At 39.8% G+C, this 18,752-nt stretch overlaps 1 protein-coding gene across 1 annotated transcript in view; it reads left to right on the forward strand.

The window, feature by feature from the left end:
• The window catches only part of LOC147905710 (protein MICRORCHIDIA 7-like), a 45,218-nt gene extending 39,626 nt beyond the window's left edge, over nt 1–5,592 (forward strand). Inside the window, exons 17-21 of the mRNA XM_087374450.1 lie at nt 4,155–4,297; nt 4,444–4,507; nt 4,746–4,889; nt 5,028–5,096; nt 5,518–5,592. Coding sequence (XP_087230576.1) covers nt 4,155–4,297; nt 4,444–4,507; nt 4,746–4,889; nt 5,028–5,093 — 417 coding nt within the window. The 3' untranslated portion in view covers nt 5,094–5,096; nt 5,518–5,592. The remainder of the gene's footprint in view (nt 1–4,154; nt 4,298–4,443; nt 4,508–4,745; nt 4,890–5,027; nt 5,097–5,517) is intronic.
• The last annotated feature ends 13,160 nt before the right edge of the window (nt 5,593–18,752 follow it).

The following is an 18,752-nucleotide window of genomic DNA, read 5'->3' on the forward strand; positions in this document are numbered from 1 at the left end:
CATATGGAAGAGGGTGACTCTATGTCAGTGCACCTCACAAAGCTATAGGATTTACGAGAGCAGTTGCTGAATATTGATGAGATCATTCCTGATTCAGAGATGATTACCACTACTATGAATTCTCTTCATGAGTCTTATCTCAGCTTTCATACCTCGTTGAATTTGTCGTTGAGGGAGGGTGCAAATCCTCACTTTTCACGAGTTGATAGGACTTCTGTTGCAGGAAGAGCAGACCAGGAAAAACATGGCTTCATGAGCAGGTGAACATGCCATGCTTTCAAAATTCAAGCCTAAAGTAAAGGGACAGGCAAAGATTTCAGCAAATTAGCCTTCCAGTGGTTTAGGACAGCCTTCTCAAAAGGCCAAGGGTGATGCAGGTAAGCCCAAGAAGAAGGGAATATGTCATAACTGCAAAAAGCCAGGTCGCTACATTGGAGAATGCAAGAAAAGGCTTGCAAAAGAAAAGAAAAACAGCTCCTGTATGGCTGTCTCAGATTCAGCTCCTCATGCATCTAACAATGAGCAAGCTACAGCCAACGTAAACATGCCATATGTACACGGGTTTTCAAAGTTAAAAGAAAGCCAGATGGCACCATTGACTTGTACAAGGCAAGGCTGGTCGCAAAAGGCAGAAAAAGGCATAGACTATGAGGAGAAAACACTTACTCTATTGCTCTTGCTCTCACTCTGCTCTCTCCCCTTCCCACAGGTTGTGCGTTGTTTAGCACCGTTGCTGCAAGTTTCAGGTAAAACATCAAACTGTGCTGTTTTGGCACTAGCCTACTCTCGTTTGAGCCTTCTCTCAGCTCGTTCCGAGTCCTCTCAGACCCTCCTCAAATTTTAGAAATTTTACAGCTTTTAAAGTGATTTTTTTCATAACCTCGTATATTTCCATGTGATTGTGGCATTCTCATCATCACCCAACCCAAAACATTCCTGTTTCAACATTGGATGTTTTGGAAGAAAGAAGGAAAGATTTATCAGTGTATGCGGAAGGCTAAGATAGCCTTCTATTGATGAAACCGTTGCGGATGGAAATCATCATGAGAGCACATTACCGCCGTGGTGGGGAAACTAGAGATGTCTATAACAACCCCTAAAAGAACTATAAATGAAACTAAGGGATGCAAGAAAGAAACTCCATGTGTTGGGAGAAGTTCCTATCATGTGTTCACATGTAATGTATCGGGCATAAGTTTGAGCTCTATTTGGGCCATAGTAAGGTCCCACATGAGTTGTGTTGTCTTTGTAACATGTTTGAGTTCTATTGCTGGTGTCATCTACTTCTGTATGTGGGATGTAATTGTTGGCAGCTTGAGGTGTATTGAGGTGGAGATGTTGAATGTTGGCATCTGTCTTAGGGCTGGTACTCGTTGGAATTGTGTCGAGTCTCTTGTTGACTTGGTGGTCCTAAAAGTCAAGGTCTTGGTCTTGACATCTCCCATTACTACTTTTGTGGTGAAGAAGTTTGTGATCTTCAGTTGTCTAGGGTTTTGTTCCATGGTGGTCGGATAAGTCTAGACTTAAGCTGGTTGACCTTGTGTACTAATAGATCATCACCTTTGACGTATCCATGGGTTTTTCCCTTGGATCTCATAGTACTTGGGCCATTGTATCAAGACATGCTCCTTGGTCCCATCTCGTGTATATCACAAAGGATGCAAATCCCAAATCTCTATTGTGTCGTATGTGTAATCTTGCGGCTTGTTTAAATCTGCATCTATGAGATAAGGTTAAGAGTTGGTCTATGGCGATCTGTTCTGCATGGAGGAGTAAATTCTCTTTGTAGAGGGCCATTTGGTCCCATGCGGTTTACTTGTTATAGGTCATCTAGGATGATATGATGTGTCTCCTACCGTGTCAAGCGCAAGAAAATAGTATCTAGTGAGTATTGACATGGTGGTAAATAGTCAATAGGCATGCCTTGTGATTGGAATTTATGTAGAGAATCATGCATACTAGCACTCCTCAACCCCCTCAGTTGCGACTTGCATGGACAATGGGAGCTCATCTCTAGTAGTGTGCATTCATCTATAGCCCAAATGTGACTTGTTTCGAATAGGTAATGATCTCGAATGAGGCATTTGTATGGAGGGGTCTAGCACCAAACTTTGCTCAGATGATGTCGTGTGGAGAACACGTCTCTTCCCTCGGATCTTGTGAGATAGCATCATGGTCTCTAGTTGTTCAGAATCGGTCTAGTTATCCTCTTGAAGGTCTCTAGGCCAAAATCTCTTGCATATATGGTTGCATAAATCGCTTGTTGAATGTATTCAAATTGGGCAAGATCTCACTCATATCTTTTGAGGTCTCTAGGCCAAAATCCTATGCATATATGTCTGCAAGACGAATTGGGGAGTCGAAGAAAAGTGATTTTGTGCTTACATACTCAAATTGTGCTTGAGAACATTTTGAAGAAACCGAGTCATGTGCAATAATAAAAACCAATATAAACAAAATATGTATAAAAAGAGAAAAGTAAATTGCTATTTAAATTGAAGAAGATATTACCCACATCTTTTCTAGAATACTCCACAAATACGTATGACACAAAATTGTATGTTGATATTGTGTGTGTGTACTTTGCACGATACTCATCCAAAAGACTTTAATATTTCTTTAAAATTGATTTTGCTCATATATTTATTTAGGCTGCCCAAGCTCTACAAAGGAAGTATACCTACTTCTAGAATTGCTAAAGGAAGTCATTTAATCATATTATGAGTCATGTGGAAAATTATTGGAGGTTGGCACTGAATATTATAAAAGTAGTGCAAGTATGATGTTGGAAATGTAGACTTTTAACATTTCTCGGTCCTTTTACCAAGTTACAACTCACAAGCAAGTTCTTGGATGATTTGGACTCTTTTCAACCTAATTTTTAATTTTTTGGGCCCACCATACATGTGTCTTGAAAATTCCATGTGGATCTTTGAAACTTTTTGAAGCATTTCAAAACATTGAAACGTTTACCCCTTCAAAGTGCCTTATGATCTTCCCAAACAAAAGCTTGTTACTTTAGATTTAAGTTGAAGCTTGAATATACTTTTTTGATAACGTCACCTAGGGCCGCAAATCAATATAGACCTCTTGTCTTTTAGAAATAAAGCTAGAGAGCAAGCATGATTTGATGTCCGATGGATCAATTGTTAGGAGGTAAGTCTTTTATGCCAGCTAACCTATGTGTTATCACTTTGCCGAGTATATTACGGAGGACAATTACGAGAATGGGAGACATAAAAATGCTATCAAAGTGCCAAACTTAACAAAATAAAGGGTCACCTCCGAGCTGTATGTCTAAGGTTCCCTTACAAAGCAAACAGTTCGCGGCTATGGCATCTATACTTACACGACACATTATGAGGGTGTTGTCTAGCTCCACAAACCTAAATTAAGGAAACCATGCCTCACAATAATAAATAGCCAAATAGTGTGTGCCAAGCCTCTTACATAGCCTCAACCCTCAGCCTTATATATGCAATTTTAAATTAGCTAGAGAAACTATATCACCCAAGTGGAGCATAGGCTATAACTATAGCTAGCTTGAGAGGATTTTTATTAGGCTGTGGCATAAAGACAGATGACACCAATATAGTGTGTAGTAATAGGAGAGATTGCATGTGCTACATTTCAGCTAGTTGCTTTTACAACTAGGTGCCATGCAAAGGCTGACCATCATCATCATCATCATCAACAGCTTCCTCACCCTCATCCTCATCCTCCATTGGATTTCCAATTGGAGGTGGGTCAGTGTAGTAGACTATCTTATTGAGCCTCCTTCTAAATTATGTGTCACCTACCTTCATACTCGAGCCACATTAGTAGGAGACGATCATGCATACCTAGCTTTTAGGGGTTCTATATAGTCTACTTGTTTTTCTTTGAAACTTTACGCTTTGCTTTTTTTTTAAACGATGGTTTTATTCTATGTTAGTTTAATGAGAATGTGCAATAGGTTGGCATACCTTTGAATTGGTAAAATATAGAAAGTAAGAAAAAGAGCAAAAGATCATGTATGGCATAATTGTTTTTTCCCTTGAGATTCTTTACCGACGATGACACATGCATGCCATGCACCTTTCATGGTATCATGTGAATTTTGTTTTCTTAATATTGTTGTGTTTATGGAATGTTATTGTTTGATTGAAACATAGATTGAAAAAGAGGAAGCGCCAACAAATGAAAGGGTGGACCTTGAAGCAAGCAGCGACACTAATCGAAATTCAAGTAGTGTCCTAATTGGTGATACAGAGTTAGTGGCTCAAAAAGTAGAGGAATGCACATCGCCTGTAGACAGGTCACCTCTTTTGCCCAAACGTCTGAGGTTCACTGATTGGCATGAATTTGCATACATTGTTTTCTTTCATTGTACGATATCTTTAGGTGCTATATCTTTATGTAACAGGGCATGATACATGAGGAAATTCGGAATTGTGTATGTAGGTGTGAGATACACATGCAAGAACTTGTTAAGGAGGTTCAAAGAAACAAGCAATTGGAAGCTAAGGTGAAACCACCCACAATGTCCTTTTGGTGTTTTGCTTGGTTGTGATGTGTGCGCACGTGTATGTGCATGTGCGTGTGCAGGGCACACTTGGAAGCTAAGGTGAAACTATCCACAATCTCTTTTAAAATGTGCAGTCACCTTCTCTATGTATGCTTGTTGTATGTGTGCATGCATATATATATATATATGTATATATATAGATAGATAGATAGAGTAATTGCTTGGGCTTTTTTCATAGGTGCTGGATTTAGAGGAACGAATGCGAAATACACAGAGACTGATAGAAAGCGTTGTGAAAGAGAGGAACACCCTAAGGTTACAGTTAGAAGAAGAAATAAACCACAAAGCTACTGAAGATGAAGAGTTACGGAAAAAACTAAAGGTGATGCTCACAGAATTCTGTTAAATGTTATTGCATTTTTGTACTCTTTGTAGCAAGTTGATTCTTGACCCTCTTTTATATAGAACAGGTTGGCATTTTGCTTTCTTACTTATCCCTATTCTGAATGGGAAAAAGCAGGATGCACATCTCCGAATCAGACTTCTTGAGGCCGAAAATCAGCGATTGCTTGTACCGTATTGTTAAAAAGTAGGGAGATCGCTACCTGTACTCTACCAATGTACATTCACAAAGAGGGCTCCAAACTTCACGAAATGTAAATTTGGAACCGCATATCTTTTAAAGATATTTAAAGATAAGACGACTTACAGAAACACAAGGGGAAATACATGCTCTCATGGCGTTCATCTACTCCTCTTTATTTTACTGTTTCAACCGTAATATGTTTGGTTGGGCTGCTCTGCCAATTGTTTATGCACTGTTTCAATGGGCGTTCTCTTCTCTTATGATTGAGTGGCCAGCTTGTTTCCGAGTTTATATCTATCAATGCAGATTTGGTGTTTGCATTGTTTGTTGGTTAAAGTGGGGTTTCAGCTAGGCAGCTGTAAAGAAGGGGAAGCCGAGTTGTGAGCTGGTGGATGATGGATGAAGTTTACACTTAAGTGCTCAGGTTATAGCCCGAATTATGAGGGGAGGACATGAAGACCTGACCTTTCCTCAACCTTGTGGAGGAAGAGATGACACAAGCAATCTTGCGGAGGAAAAGATAGCACATGAAAGTAATTTGGATGACCTATTACGATTATGAAACCACCTCACCTATGGAATTGTGATGAGATGTGGTGAGAAGCAAGGCATGCGGTTGTCACAAAGAGTACTTGTGAAGAGGACTCCATGACACCTCAAAGATGTAAATTTTCCAAAGGCTTGCATCTCAAGCTTTCATATATTCTAAGGACATTGAAAAATAGACATGCCTTGTGAGTGTGAGCATGGTTGTCCAACATTTTAGAGTGCTATAGGGTTATGAGCCCGATTAACATTTTAAAGTGCTATGGGGGTTCTCACCCCTATTAATAGTCACCTTGTACAGAGTTAGTGAATCCCTAAATTGTAAAATTTTAATATCGCAATAGTAGGAATGGGGTTGGACGGATTGGCATTATTGGTTGGGGCACAAGCCATAAGCCACCAAAGTCAAGGAAGTTCATAGGGGAAAATCTTACCCAATGGCTTTATGACAACCTTTATTAGGCCAAGAGAAGCTCATAAAAGTGGCATAATTGATCGGGGGGCATGCAAGCTTCACTTATATTTTCTTTAACAAATCCCCTATCAGCATGACGGGGTTTTCTAGGGGAACAACAATGTTAATTTGTAGAGGCAACATGATGATTGTAAAGCTATGGAAATTACCTCATAAAATAGAAGTACAGAGACTGTCACCCGTATTGATTAGAGGAGACATCAATAAAACTTCATTAATTGCTTGAGTATAAAATTGTGGATTTGTATATGATGGATTTGAATAAGAAGAGATTGAGTGCGTAGCCAAGCACATTTTGAGTACTATGACATAGAGTTCACATGGAGGAGAAGAAGGTAGCCCAATTATGGATTGTTTAACGAATGAACATTTCCACAATATAGCAAATGTTGAGGAAGACCAAGGCTAAATGTGAACAAGGGTAGCAAATGACCTCTCCAATTATAGGAGTGCACTATCTGAGTCCACTCTCTCACTACACAAATGTGGCCTTGACTTTGTGAGCTAGGCAATTGTTCCTAGATGATGAAAAAGGTACCTGTTGTTTGTTAAGTATGCGCCAAGTTTGCAATGCTATACCAAATCCTCAAGGTTGCTTTGCAACATCATATGTAATGTTGAATAGACTTTGTGGTTGTCTACAAGGCATAATAGGCGTTTGAATAACATCTTGTTAAAGTTTAAAAGGAAAGCTACAAGAGCTAAAAAAGATTGAGTTTGGTCTCTTTTGATAGGATCTCCATAGATACCCCTAAAATCAACAGGGGAGATATTGGAATTCTCCTAGCGTGCTCTTCAAGTAGGGGATCATAGGATATAGTTTGTAGGTTGAACCATGGTCATTGTACCCTACCACAATGCCACAATAATGCATTTGTTGGTAACTCATTTAAATTTCATCCTTGTTTTCTTATGTCAATGCAAGCTTAATGTATATTATTATCTCCTTCTCATTCCTTTTGTGGTAGGGATACTAAATATTATTCATCTCGCTCGATAAAAATAACCATTGCTCCTTGCCTCATTGCCTTTTTAAAAACGTCTCTCCGAGCTTATCTTCACCAAGGTGCTACCACGTTGCTCGCGATCACCTCTTGTCGCTTCAAGTTTCTTCTTTTGCACTGCACTCTTTGCTAATCATGGTTGCCCATTTGATCTCTCAAAGCTATTCTCCTCTGCTTCACGTCCATTTCATGCATCTCCTTCTTCACATAGGCAGTCAAGCTACTTGGCTATTCGCATTGATTTCATGATGTGAGATTGAGAAAGAGCAAACACAAAAGAAAGATCACTCAGAAGACTCGCATTAGGAAAAAAGGGAGCTCATTTTGGGGCCCTGTAAGAAATTCACTATTTTCTCTTTTCTCTCTCTACAAAAGCAAGAAAATAGGGATACTTGCGTGAGAAATGTTAGTGTGAAAAGGAATAAATATATTCTTTCACATGCTTTACATTCAATGTTCATATAAGAGCAACACTTTTTTGCGCAGAATTTGGTGATTCCGACACCATAGATGCGTCCGGAACGGTCCAAAATTCCAAGAATGGCACTGGAAACGTTGGAATCGGACATCCGAAGGCTCGGAAATGGCCAAAACTGGTCAAAAGGTGAGATTTGCAAAAAATGCGATAGCCTTTTTTCTCACTTTTGTAAAAAAACGCGATGGTCTTTTTTGGCCGTTTTCGAGCCTTCGGATGTCCGATTCCAACGTTTCCAGTGCCGTTCTTGGGATTTTGGGCCGTTTCAAACGCGTCTGCGGTGTTAGAATCACCAAATTCTGCACAGAAAATAAATTTTTTAAAGATTCAAATTAGATCACCTCATTAATGTGACATGCTTCTACGAACATATAGTACTATTTCTTTTTCTTATTTTCATCTTCTTTTGTTGAATTTTCAACGTTGCGTTGGCCCACTCTTGATTGGTTGAGAGCCTATTTTCTCTCTCTTCTAAAAGGCCCCAAAATGAGCTCCCTTTTTTTCTAATGAATGCAAAGGCGAATGCTCACAGCTTGCGTCAATATATTACCCAAGGTGGTGGATACATTAAGAAAGGAGGAATAGGTTGAGTCCAACGAACTCACCCGTTGTAACAAACTACAGCTATGCGATCATATCAGGAGATCTTCTCAGATACTGAGTTGCCAATTTCACAATCCCCACCTCAATGAAGCGTCTGAGGAGATGAAATTAAACCAATGCCTGTGCGGAGAAACTCAAGTCGATCTTTGGGAAATCTTTCGTGAAGAGGTCGACCAACATGTGTTGAGTTGGGAAATATTGGAGTTGTAAGGTATCGGATTGAACGTCACAAACAAAATGGTATTGGAGATTGACGTGTTTGCTTCGTTTGTGGAAACAGCCGTTCTTATTGAGGCATATGCATTCATTGTTATCATTGTAGAGTATGGGATTACAGATTTGGATGCCAATTTTGTTGATGAGAGTAGTGAGCAAGATGTGCTCCTTAGGAGCTTGGCATACTGCAATGTATTCAACCTCTCTTGAAGAGAGGGCTATGGACCTTTGTTTTGTGGAGGTCCAAGAAATCAAGCCGCCGGTCAGAAGATAGACAAACTAGTGGTAAAATGATGATCGTCAATATCATTGCCCAATCGGCACCGGCAAAGCCCATGAATTGAGGTGAATGTGCATGGTAAGAGATGCTAAGATCAGTAGTGCCTTTGAGGTAGCGTCGCACGTGTTTGGCAGCATGCCAATGTTGAATCCTAGGTTAGACATAAGTTTGGTGATGGCCATGGAGATGTCAACAAACAATTGCATATATTAGAGATTCCACGAGGCTTCGATAAGAGATGTTGATCATTTCATTGCGTTCAGCGTCAACTTGTGAACTCATGTCCTTGTAGAGTTTGACATTGAGATCGAGCAGTGGTAAACAATATGACATGTAGCGGGATAGCATTTGATGGATATATCGTTGTTGAAGGAGCCAAGTTCTTCCACAATCAACGTCTTGCACTTGTATGCCAAGACAATAATGCAATGGCCCCGAGTTGGTCATGGAGAAGGTGGCTTTGATGTCGGCTTTGAGGAGATCTAATCGTGGAAGATCATTGTAAACAACAATTAGATCGACCACATAGAGGGCCATGACAAGAAAGAGATCTTTAACGTGGTAGACCCACAAGCTAGAGTCGCTGTAGCAATGTTTGAAACCATGACTCAAAAAATAAGAGTCGATCTTGAGATAGCAAGATCCGCTGGCCTGTTTGAGTCTGTAAAGAGATTTTCGCAGACGACAGACGTGGGATATTGCCAAACATTGCGCTCTTCACATATGTCACGTAAGGTCTCCCAAGCATCATGGGCGGTGACACCTGGACTTGGCTGGCGGGAACCTCTCCTAAAGTCAGGCAAATTATAAGTTAGGCCTGTCGTTCTCGTGCTTGAAAAGCTAAAGATTCAGAACTGGGCATGGTTGCGGGTATCTCATGGGGAGTAGCTACATGAGCCGGGTGTACTACCAGGGTGGATGATCCACTCCTGGTGTCGGGGGTTGGTGACTGAGAGACGACGGGAGTGCATGATGCACTACCCAAGTCATGAGAGCTCGGGTCTTTCTCTTCCCCGAGGGAGTCGTTCTAACACTTGGGACTTCAGAAGGGCTATGGGATCGAAGGCCATGACTAACGAAAGAGGCGAAGTAAAGTAATGGCTAGCAGGCGAGAGCAGACTTGAGCGGAAGAGGAGGTGTTTGGGCCCGTAACCAATGTGAGATTGCGAGAGACCAAACACGAAAGCAAGATCACTCAGAAGACTCGAATGCACACAACGAATGCAAAAGGCTGAGTGAGGCGAATCCTCACAGCCTGCGTCAATATATTGCCAAGGTGGTGGAGACATCAAGAAAGGAGGAATGGGTCTCGCCCGTTTGTAACAAACTACAGCCATGCTATCGTATTAGGAGATCTCATATACTAAGTGCCAATCTCACACACAAGCCTTAATAGCTTCGTTCAATAGTAGCTCCAACAAGATGCTATGGCTCCTTCTACATGCTTGATGTTTACACATCATGTTGATAGCCATTGTTCGAGCTTGTGACCTAGTCATACCACTTCCATTCATGAATAGTCTACAGCTCCAAGTTTGCTCTCCTTCAATCGGGCTCCCACAAGCCCTTGTCGGACGTTGTTCATCACTTGCTGTCTGATCAGTCTTGCTTTCTTTTTGGCAAACCTAGGTTCATCCATGTGTGTTCATCTAGAGCTTAGGCCATGAGCTCTCTGCTTCTATACAAGTTCATCGCTCGACCTCATGATCTTCTTGCTCATGCTTTCTTTACAACAAATCCCATCAAGCTACTTAAGCCACTTACGAGATTTTGTAATCTACTTTTTTTAAGCAACCATTCCCATGTTTTTCTTCTTTTTCACCTTTCTCAGCTCCTACTATTACATATTGTGGCCTTCTACGTAGGATTCTCTCATATCTTGTGTGCTCGGCCATTCTTCAGCTTGGTGGCAACCTCTAGCGCACCTTCACTTGGAGTTCTTTTTTTCTTGACCTTTTTTGCCTCCTTTAAATCGTCCTCACGATACCCAAAACAAGTTCAAAGGGAATATTCTGCCACCATCGATGAGTCCTTTGACAAGAATCTTGACCTTAGTGATTCTGAATTTGTCAAGATGGACCACACTAGTCGCTATCATCATGTATGTCCCACTTCTCCTTCGTTGTCGCCTTGTTGTTATTGTTGGCCCTTAATTCATTAGTTAAAAGGTTAAACCACAGATACACCTTGCAACATGCCATGCATATTAATGGCAATACTCGCTTCTAGATGGCTTTGCACTTTCTTACCCTTCTAGTTTTTGTGAAAGATTCCTCTCGGTTTTTTGCCATGTTTTGCGAATGTCCAAAGTTGAGGTGGAGATATGCATGTGTGAACAGGGCACAAAATTTGAAAAGTTTCATGAAAGTTGCCAACCATCCTCTATTCTTTCAACACTTGTTGGTTTACTAGTCACGTACATGATTAACACACATTTTGGCTTTTCTCAATGCACCTTAGTTTTTATTTATGGGTCCATCATGCTCTTGATTTGATCTTTTTTCAGCACTATGTTGACTGAACTATAATGTTGACTTGCAGTAAAAGGATGTGTTGATGAGTAAGGGGGCTTCAAGATAGTGTATCCATATCATAGTGTGATTTTTTCTTTTTGTCAGCAGTGTAGGCTTTCTTCTGGTATGAATTGTAGATTCCTATGCGGTATGCATATACTATGAATGAAAATTAGTATGTGTTGAATTCAACATGCTATAAACCCAAGGAAGGGCATGTTACTTGGTCTTATAATTTTTGGAGACATGCCGACTCTCCGCCCACACGAATGTGTCGTTATGTGCTCAATGCAAAGTGCTATGTTCAAAGTGCAAAATGCTTTCCAATTGTCTAACACAACATCTACTCTCATTTTTAATATTCGATTTCAAAGCTCACTTTTGCAAGGTGGTATATGCTAACTGTGAATTGATATGTGCCCAAGGAAGGGCACACTCCTTGGTCTTATAATTTTTGTAGAGTAAGAATGCCAAATCTCCTTTTCAATATTGATAGAGCTGCTTCTTGGATCTAGTTTTTAAAAAAATCTCCAAAACCATTTTTAAATTGCCAGCACATAGGGCATCTCAGGGCTGTATCTTGGTCACCCCGTATGGGGGCATTGTTGGCACTTTCAATTTTAGTACAATGCCCCAAAAAACACAACGGTTTTATAATCTATAATAGTGTTCATGGGGAGAACTTCTAAGCTATATACAATGAACCTGCACCATTTTCATTTTCACCTGTAAAAAAGGTTTTTTGGATTTTGTAAAATCTACCAAATTTAGGCAATTTGGTTATACTTTAGCTTTAAAATCTGCAAGTTCTCAAGAGAAACCTTGAAATTTTGGAAACCCCTGGTTTTGTAATTTGTTGAGAAAAATATTTTCTTTGAACATCGACCTATAGCTATATCTATATCAATAATTTGTTGAAAAAAAATGTTGCCTGTGAACATTGATATATATCTATATCTATACTATCAATAATAGATGATGTTCTCTCTCTACAACTAGACATTCTCTCTTTACACATGTCATCTTTAGAAAGCTTCCACTATGAGTTCTTAAAAAAATAAAGTGGCAAAGGTTTCTAGAACTCCTTGCGCCCCTGCTAATTAATGCCCCAACGATCTCCCATCCCTCCTTCCCTCTCTTAAGTACCCCTCTCACAAGTTGATAGATGCACTCTTGCAAAGATCTTTGATGAGAACCACAATGGGAAAATAAAAAACAAGAGCTTGCCAAGATTTTTGAGAAACTTTACATTTATAAAGACAAAACAAACCATTCATCACTACTAGATTCCCCACAACTCAAAGACATTTCATTTAACAGTTGTGCCCTAGCAATGCGTGGATGTCCTACTAAATGAAGGATGGGAATGCCCCGAATTCAACTTGAGTATCTAAGTCGGGATCGATACCGGTGAACACGTCTCTGAACAAGGTTCTAGCATCGTGCCAGATGTGTTCGAAGAAAGGAATAAGAGAAGGTGTGGCATGAACAAAAGTGAACCGACCTTGACTACTACTACAAAAGACACCGTTAGATTTCAAAGTGGCATGATTAAATTCAGAGATCTCGCCGACACATCTAGCATATTGCTTCACCATAGCGGGGTCGCTGAAACTAGTCCCATCTAGTTCACCACCATAAGATTCGATAGTTACACCTACTTGTTCGACACTGTATTTTGATTCTGCTCGTCTGAATGGAACATTCACACTGTAGATGCCTTCCCTGTATCTTTGAAAATGGGCTTACGATGCGCAAGTAACTCATGACCTTCCAATTCCTTGGAGACGGCATGCCCTAACCAGCAGACAGCTAGTGCACAAAGGCATGATAATCATCTAAAGTACGCCTTGCCATTTGATTTGATATGTAACATGACTCCATTTGGACTTGTAAATCAAAACATACAGGGATGTGAAAATGTCATCTTTTGGGCCAAAATAGGGAGCGCATTAATGCGCTCCCTATTTTGGCCCAAAAGAGGACATTTTCACATCCCTGTATTTTTGCAAGATGTCAATATTTGATTGTTTTGGCCCAAAAGATGAGTTTTATCATCCTTGCATCTTTTGATTGTCAAATATAAATGGCATAATGTTACATATCAAACCAAATGACAAGGCATGATTTAGATGAATATCATGCCTTTTTGCACCATCTAAAAAAATTGCGTGCATCAGAATATGAGTTTTGTGAAATTCTGTTCAATTTCTTGCACCAAATTTAAAGCAAGGTTTCCCATAATAGGGAGCGAGAAGACATTGTCTATTTTGGCCAAAAAAAACCAAATTTTAACATCCTTTACCTTTTAATTGCACTCTGGGAATCACTGCTCATAAACCCATAAAGCATGTGTTTGAAATTACCCCTATTCTTGCATTTTTACATTTTCTCATGTAAATAAACAAACCCCTGTACATGTTTACATTTTCAATCCTCAAATTGTGGCACTCTTTCATAAATTTACACATATAAATTACATTAAGTTGATATTTTATAAATCCCCTCATGCATATAAATAGCATGCAAGTCCCCCCACTAAAAAATACCCCTCAATGCACTAAAGTGCTATGTTACCTGTTTATGAGTGACTCCCTGAGGTAATTGCCAAACCAAAATGCGGTCATGTTACAATAGTCCTTAACTTTAGACTAAATTTCAAGAAATGTGACACATAGCCACCCTTTTGAATAATTTCTACTTCAAGCAATTATTATATATAAAACTTAGATTCTTTCTTTGCTTGCTTGATTTTCCAACCACTTCAACTAATTGTTGCACTTGCTTTTTTGGGCTCACTCGCTTTTTCTCGCTCGCTCTATTGACTACCTCCAGGCGGTGCAGGAAGGCTCTGGACACTTTAATTTTTCACTTGTGCCACCTTAATCGATCATGCCACCCTCCCATTAATTGGGATTTTATTTTTGGGAACGTTAGGGCTCCTATTAGATTTTATTATGTAAATAAGTATGTGTTACACGTGCACACACACACACACACACACGTGTATGTGTGTGTGTGTGTAAGTGTAAGTATTTCAACACAAAATAGGGGTGAAGAGGTGTTGTACTTTGTCTCTAAACTTAAATAAAGCATAGGGAATTTCCACGTCTATTTCACAAACATTCAATATATTAACATGAGAGAGAGACCAAGAAAAAAAATATTATATTACTCTATGAGATTTAGATACTTGTATTCAGATTTTACTTCATCACTGAGACCTTTTGATCCTTACACTAAAATTGACATACTTCAATGAGGTTTTAAAAACTCAACCTACAAAAAGTTAAAGATAAGCACAATAGCTTCATTAGTAGTGTATCATTGCATACAGCTACACAATAAGCTCATTTCTGTTGAGCCTACCGATTTGAGTATTAGTCACTATCTTTTAATTAAAGGCCTCTCACTTATTGTCATTTTATCAAATGGAAGAGTGTCAAGAATTGGTATTGGAATTGAAGTAACTAGCACACGTATAGTAGAGTTCCCGATGTTGTTGCTTGTTGAGACATTGAGTTATTTCTTTTAGATTCAATTCCTAAATCATTGATTGTAGTATGTCACGTCCTGGCATTGACCTATTTTGCCTCTCATTCATCCCAAAAGATAGTATATCATCTTTGCAAAGATTGCTTAAATTGGGCATAAAAAGCTCAATGGACATGTAATTAAGCTTGTATAGTGCCCATACAATGACAATAAGTCTACACAATTTTTATTATCATGGAGGTATCCAAGATTTCATAAGACTAAACAACAATGTTATTATAATTAATGTTGTTGATGAGTAGTGTATAATCAAGGAGCAAATTGGATCATATATTTAAGATTGTCGATTCAGCTCCTCTCATATTTCTATTAATTAACATCTACACTCCCCCCCCCCTCCCCCACATTCCCCAATTAACCTATGCCCCCCCCCCAAAATTAGCCCTCTCTCCCTGCTCCCCTATTCCCACTCGTCCTTCTTCTTCTTCTCCCCCTCCTCCTATGCTCCCTCCTTCTCCCCATCCTCCTTCCTTCTTCCCTTCTTCTCCCTACTTCGTCCCTCCTGCGCTCTTGCTCTTCACCACTCCTTTTCCTCCCCTCCTTCCTGCGCTCCCTACTTCTTCCCACTCCTTCTCCCCCTCCTCCTTCCTACACTCCCTGCTACCTCCTTCACACTCTCCCTCCCCCCCCCTCCTTGTTTTAGGAGGGCTTCACAGCCCCCTTGTTATACTCTATTGTCCCCCTCCCCCTCTCCTCTTATAATAAGCAACCGTAGAACATTCTCGATTTGGTGCTTCTCGAGAATCCAGCCGATTGATTCATCTCTGGCATCTGGCCCCTCCCTCTGTGCATTAATTATTTAATAAGCCCGCTTCTACCTACAGAACCCTACTGCAAAGCTTAGGTTAATTCACCATTCTCCTAGCTCCACGTGACAACTAATTTATTATTCCTTTTTCAATCTAGGGGGCCCTATTGGAGTGATTTTTAGTAATAATTTTAGTGTGATCTTTGGTAACAAATTTGATGTGATTTTCTTCATGCGATCCCTTTCTAAAATTGTCTACTTCCTCACATTCATCAAATGTTTCAATTGGATGATGTGGATCTACGCTCTATCAAAGAAGTCTAGGGCTTCTACAAGTTCAGGGGATGAAGGGTGAAGCAAGAATGTGAGATCGAGAAGAAGATGAAGACACTTCATAGTAATAGCGAAGGGAAGTTAACATCAACAAATAGAGTTAATAGATGTTATAGGGAAAATGGGAATCAAATGACAGTTAACCATGGTCTGAATGTCCTAGCAAAACGGGGTTGCAGAATGGGAGAAATGGAGGGTAGTGGAGGTAGGATGAGTATCTTGAGAGAAAGAATCGTTAACAGTCATTACACGTAGATGCAGCCAACATTATTGTACATGTGTTGAATCAAACACAGAGAAGGCAATCAGAGGGAAGGCACCTTTGGGGGTGGATTCCTAAAACAATCCCATCATCAAGCATATTTGTGTATATGGTTTTGAGGCATGGTGGGTCCATGTACATAGAGACATAGAGACATGGTGGGTCCATGTACATAGAGACATTTAGACTAAGCTAGATTGAAGTATTTAAACATATTTCATACACATACTCAACACATGGTTTAAGAATTCGATTGTAGACATTATACATCACATAGAACATTCAAATTAGATAGATACTAGTTACCATTTTAATGCTTCTAGTTACTATTTTGCATTCAAGTTGCAACCATGTAAGATTTGGGATGTATTCTAAGAGATGGACTTTCAAGATAGTGGAGTGTTCCCAACATTCAATGTAGACCCAAAACCAAGTCTAGTACCAAAATTAGAATCTAGGATTTGGTGATAGAGAGTTAAAGTTGAATCCCAACTTAGAGAATGGAGAAATTCTTCATGAAAGAGAAGAGGGAACCGCTTTGATGTGTGAAGGCATTAAAATACTTTAGGAATGTTGGCATCCTAGAGAATAGCTCTAAGGGGGGTACAGAGGTCAAGGAAACATTGAGATGTGCCTATAGTGAACTACCATCTAATGGATTGTCAAGTTGATCAAAGAGATGATATCTTTTTAAAAAAGAAAGGACAATCTATATTGGTAATCTGATATGGAAATAACAAGGCACACTCTATAATAAACCTATTATTTCTCTCTATAACTTTATTTTTCTCTCTATTCTAGGAGTGTATCTACCATATGTGAAGGAGCTACATTTAAATTCTAATATTATCTTCGCATAAAAAAATTATATTATCCTTGATTGTCACATCAACAAAGTTGATGTACTTACCAATATTTTTTCCCATAAAGCTACTTTGAATTTTTTGAACAAATTTTTGATGGAGCCATTTAAAAATTACCCTGATGTCATCTTGGAGAAGTCATCAATGAAACTGATGAAGTGTTAGGCATTATTTGAATATCTAAATGGATGGTCTAAAGACTATTTAAATTCCTAAACCATGAAGTGGGAAATGGTCGTTGCCGTTGCTTATCCATGTATCACAATTTGTAAATATCTCTTTTAGAATATACTTGTACACATTTAAGATCTAGAGAGAGATTAAGCTTTGGAAATTAAAGCTTTCAAAATTTATGCCATAAAGTGTTGAAATGTGAATCATTATTTTGACAATGAGAAACCAATCCTCATTTAATTTGAAATGATAGTGAAGGGAATTTAAACACTCTGCTAACCTTAGCACCTTCTACAAAATTGGAAACATGGCATTATCAAGCTCCATGACAATGCATTAATACTTGTTGGGCTTAAGTTCCATATATTTTTGAAATTATTTGAACTTGAAGTAGATGTCAAGCCATTTAAGGAACATAAAATGGAGGGTAGTTGTCTAGAGGACTCATTTGGGCCAGTCCCATAGGGAGTTTGAGAGATACCCATTCATTTGGCATCTAAACATGCGGGACCAAGAGGGACTCATGCTGGGGCAAGGGGTACATATTGGTTGGACACAGTGGGACAATTGGTGAGCTAGGCCTTTTGGGACCTAGTGGTACCTTCTCATGGAGGTAAAGTCATGACAGTAGGCACACTCTCATTTGAGGGGGGCAGGCACCTGGACGGTAGAGATTGATGCAGTAATCCCCACAGCATGGTTGGAGGTATTGCATAGAGCCTCAAACCTCCACCACTAGTATGGGCAATTTTCAAGGACCGGGGTGCCCCTTAAGACACAGTCTTAACAATAGTCTCTTGGCTCCTACTATTGTAGGCTTTATAGCATGGGGCCCATGGGCTTTCTTTAGCCTAAAATTGTGAGGAACCTTGAGAATAACAAGCTTTTGGATTCTTCAATTGGCATAAGGTCAAAGGAGTAGACCACTTTGGCAAGGATTGACACATTGACCCGGTTTCTAGTCTTAGTAAGGCAAGAGGAGGCGAGGTGGTGCCCTTGGTTATAGGAGGGCTAGCCTCTTTACAAGATTCAATGGGATATGGGTGAGAGATTATGGCCCATTTGTATAGGATGCTCGGATAGAGTCCCTTGTTCTCATACATGACTCGTATAGGGCAGTTGGAGTCGAAAACTTGGTCCCCCTCAACAGAGCAGCATTGGTTGGAATAGCAGGTTCTCTCCATTTTCGTTAACCTTTGGACCACCCTTAGGCCTTAAAAGATATCTTATTGCTTCTATATCGTGGCTCATGGAGGCATGCCCATGGACTAATGAATGGAGCAGATGCTGCAAGATGGAAGATGCCACTATTGCATAGATAGTGTATCCCAAATTGTCTATGGGGCAACCCAGCATCGCAAAGGATCTAGATGGGAGTGCCCTTCAGTTTGTGGCCAACATTTAGAGGATGCATTATGACTTCAATTATGGGATAAGCTATATGGTTCATGGAGTGAGGTCATCCCTTCTCCATTGGCCTAGCCTACAAGATATAGGGCTAGCAAGCAAGTTTTCAAGATAGAAGCATATGATGCGATGCCCACTTCTTGCCTATTCCCCTCGCCTTTGCCAGAGGATAGTGTTTGGGAGATGGTGTCCAACGTCGCAGCGT

The sequence above is a fragment of the Dipteris shenzhenensis genome, chromosome 1, assembly GCF_047967505.1.
Source record: "Dipteris shenzhenensis isolate YYH24624 ecotype China chromosome 1, Dip_SZ_1.0, whole genome shotgun sequence".
Lineage (NCBI taxonomy): Eukaryota > Viridiplantae > Streptophyta > Polypodiopsida > Gleicheniales > Dipteridaceae > Dipteris > Dipteris shenzhenensis.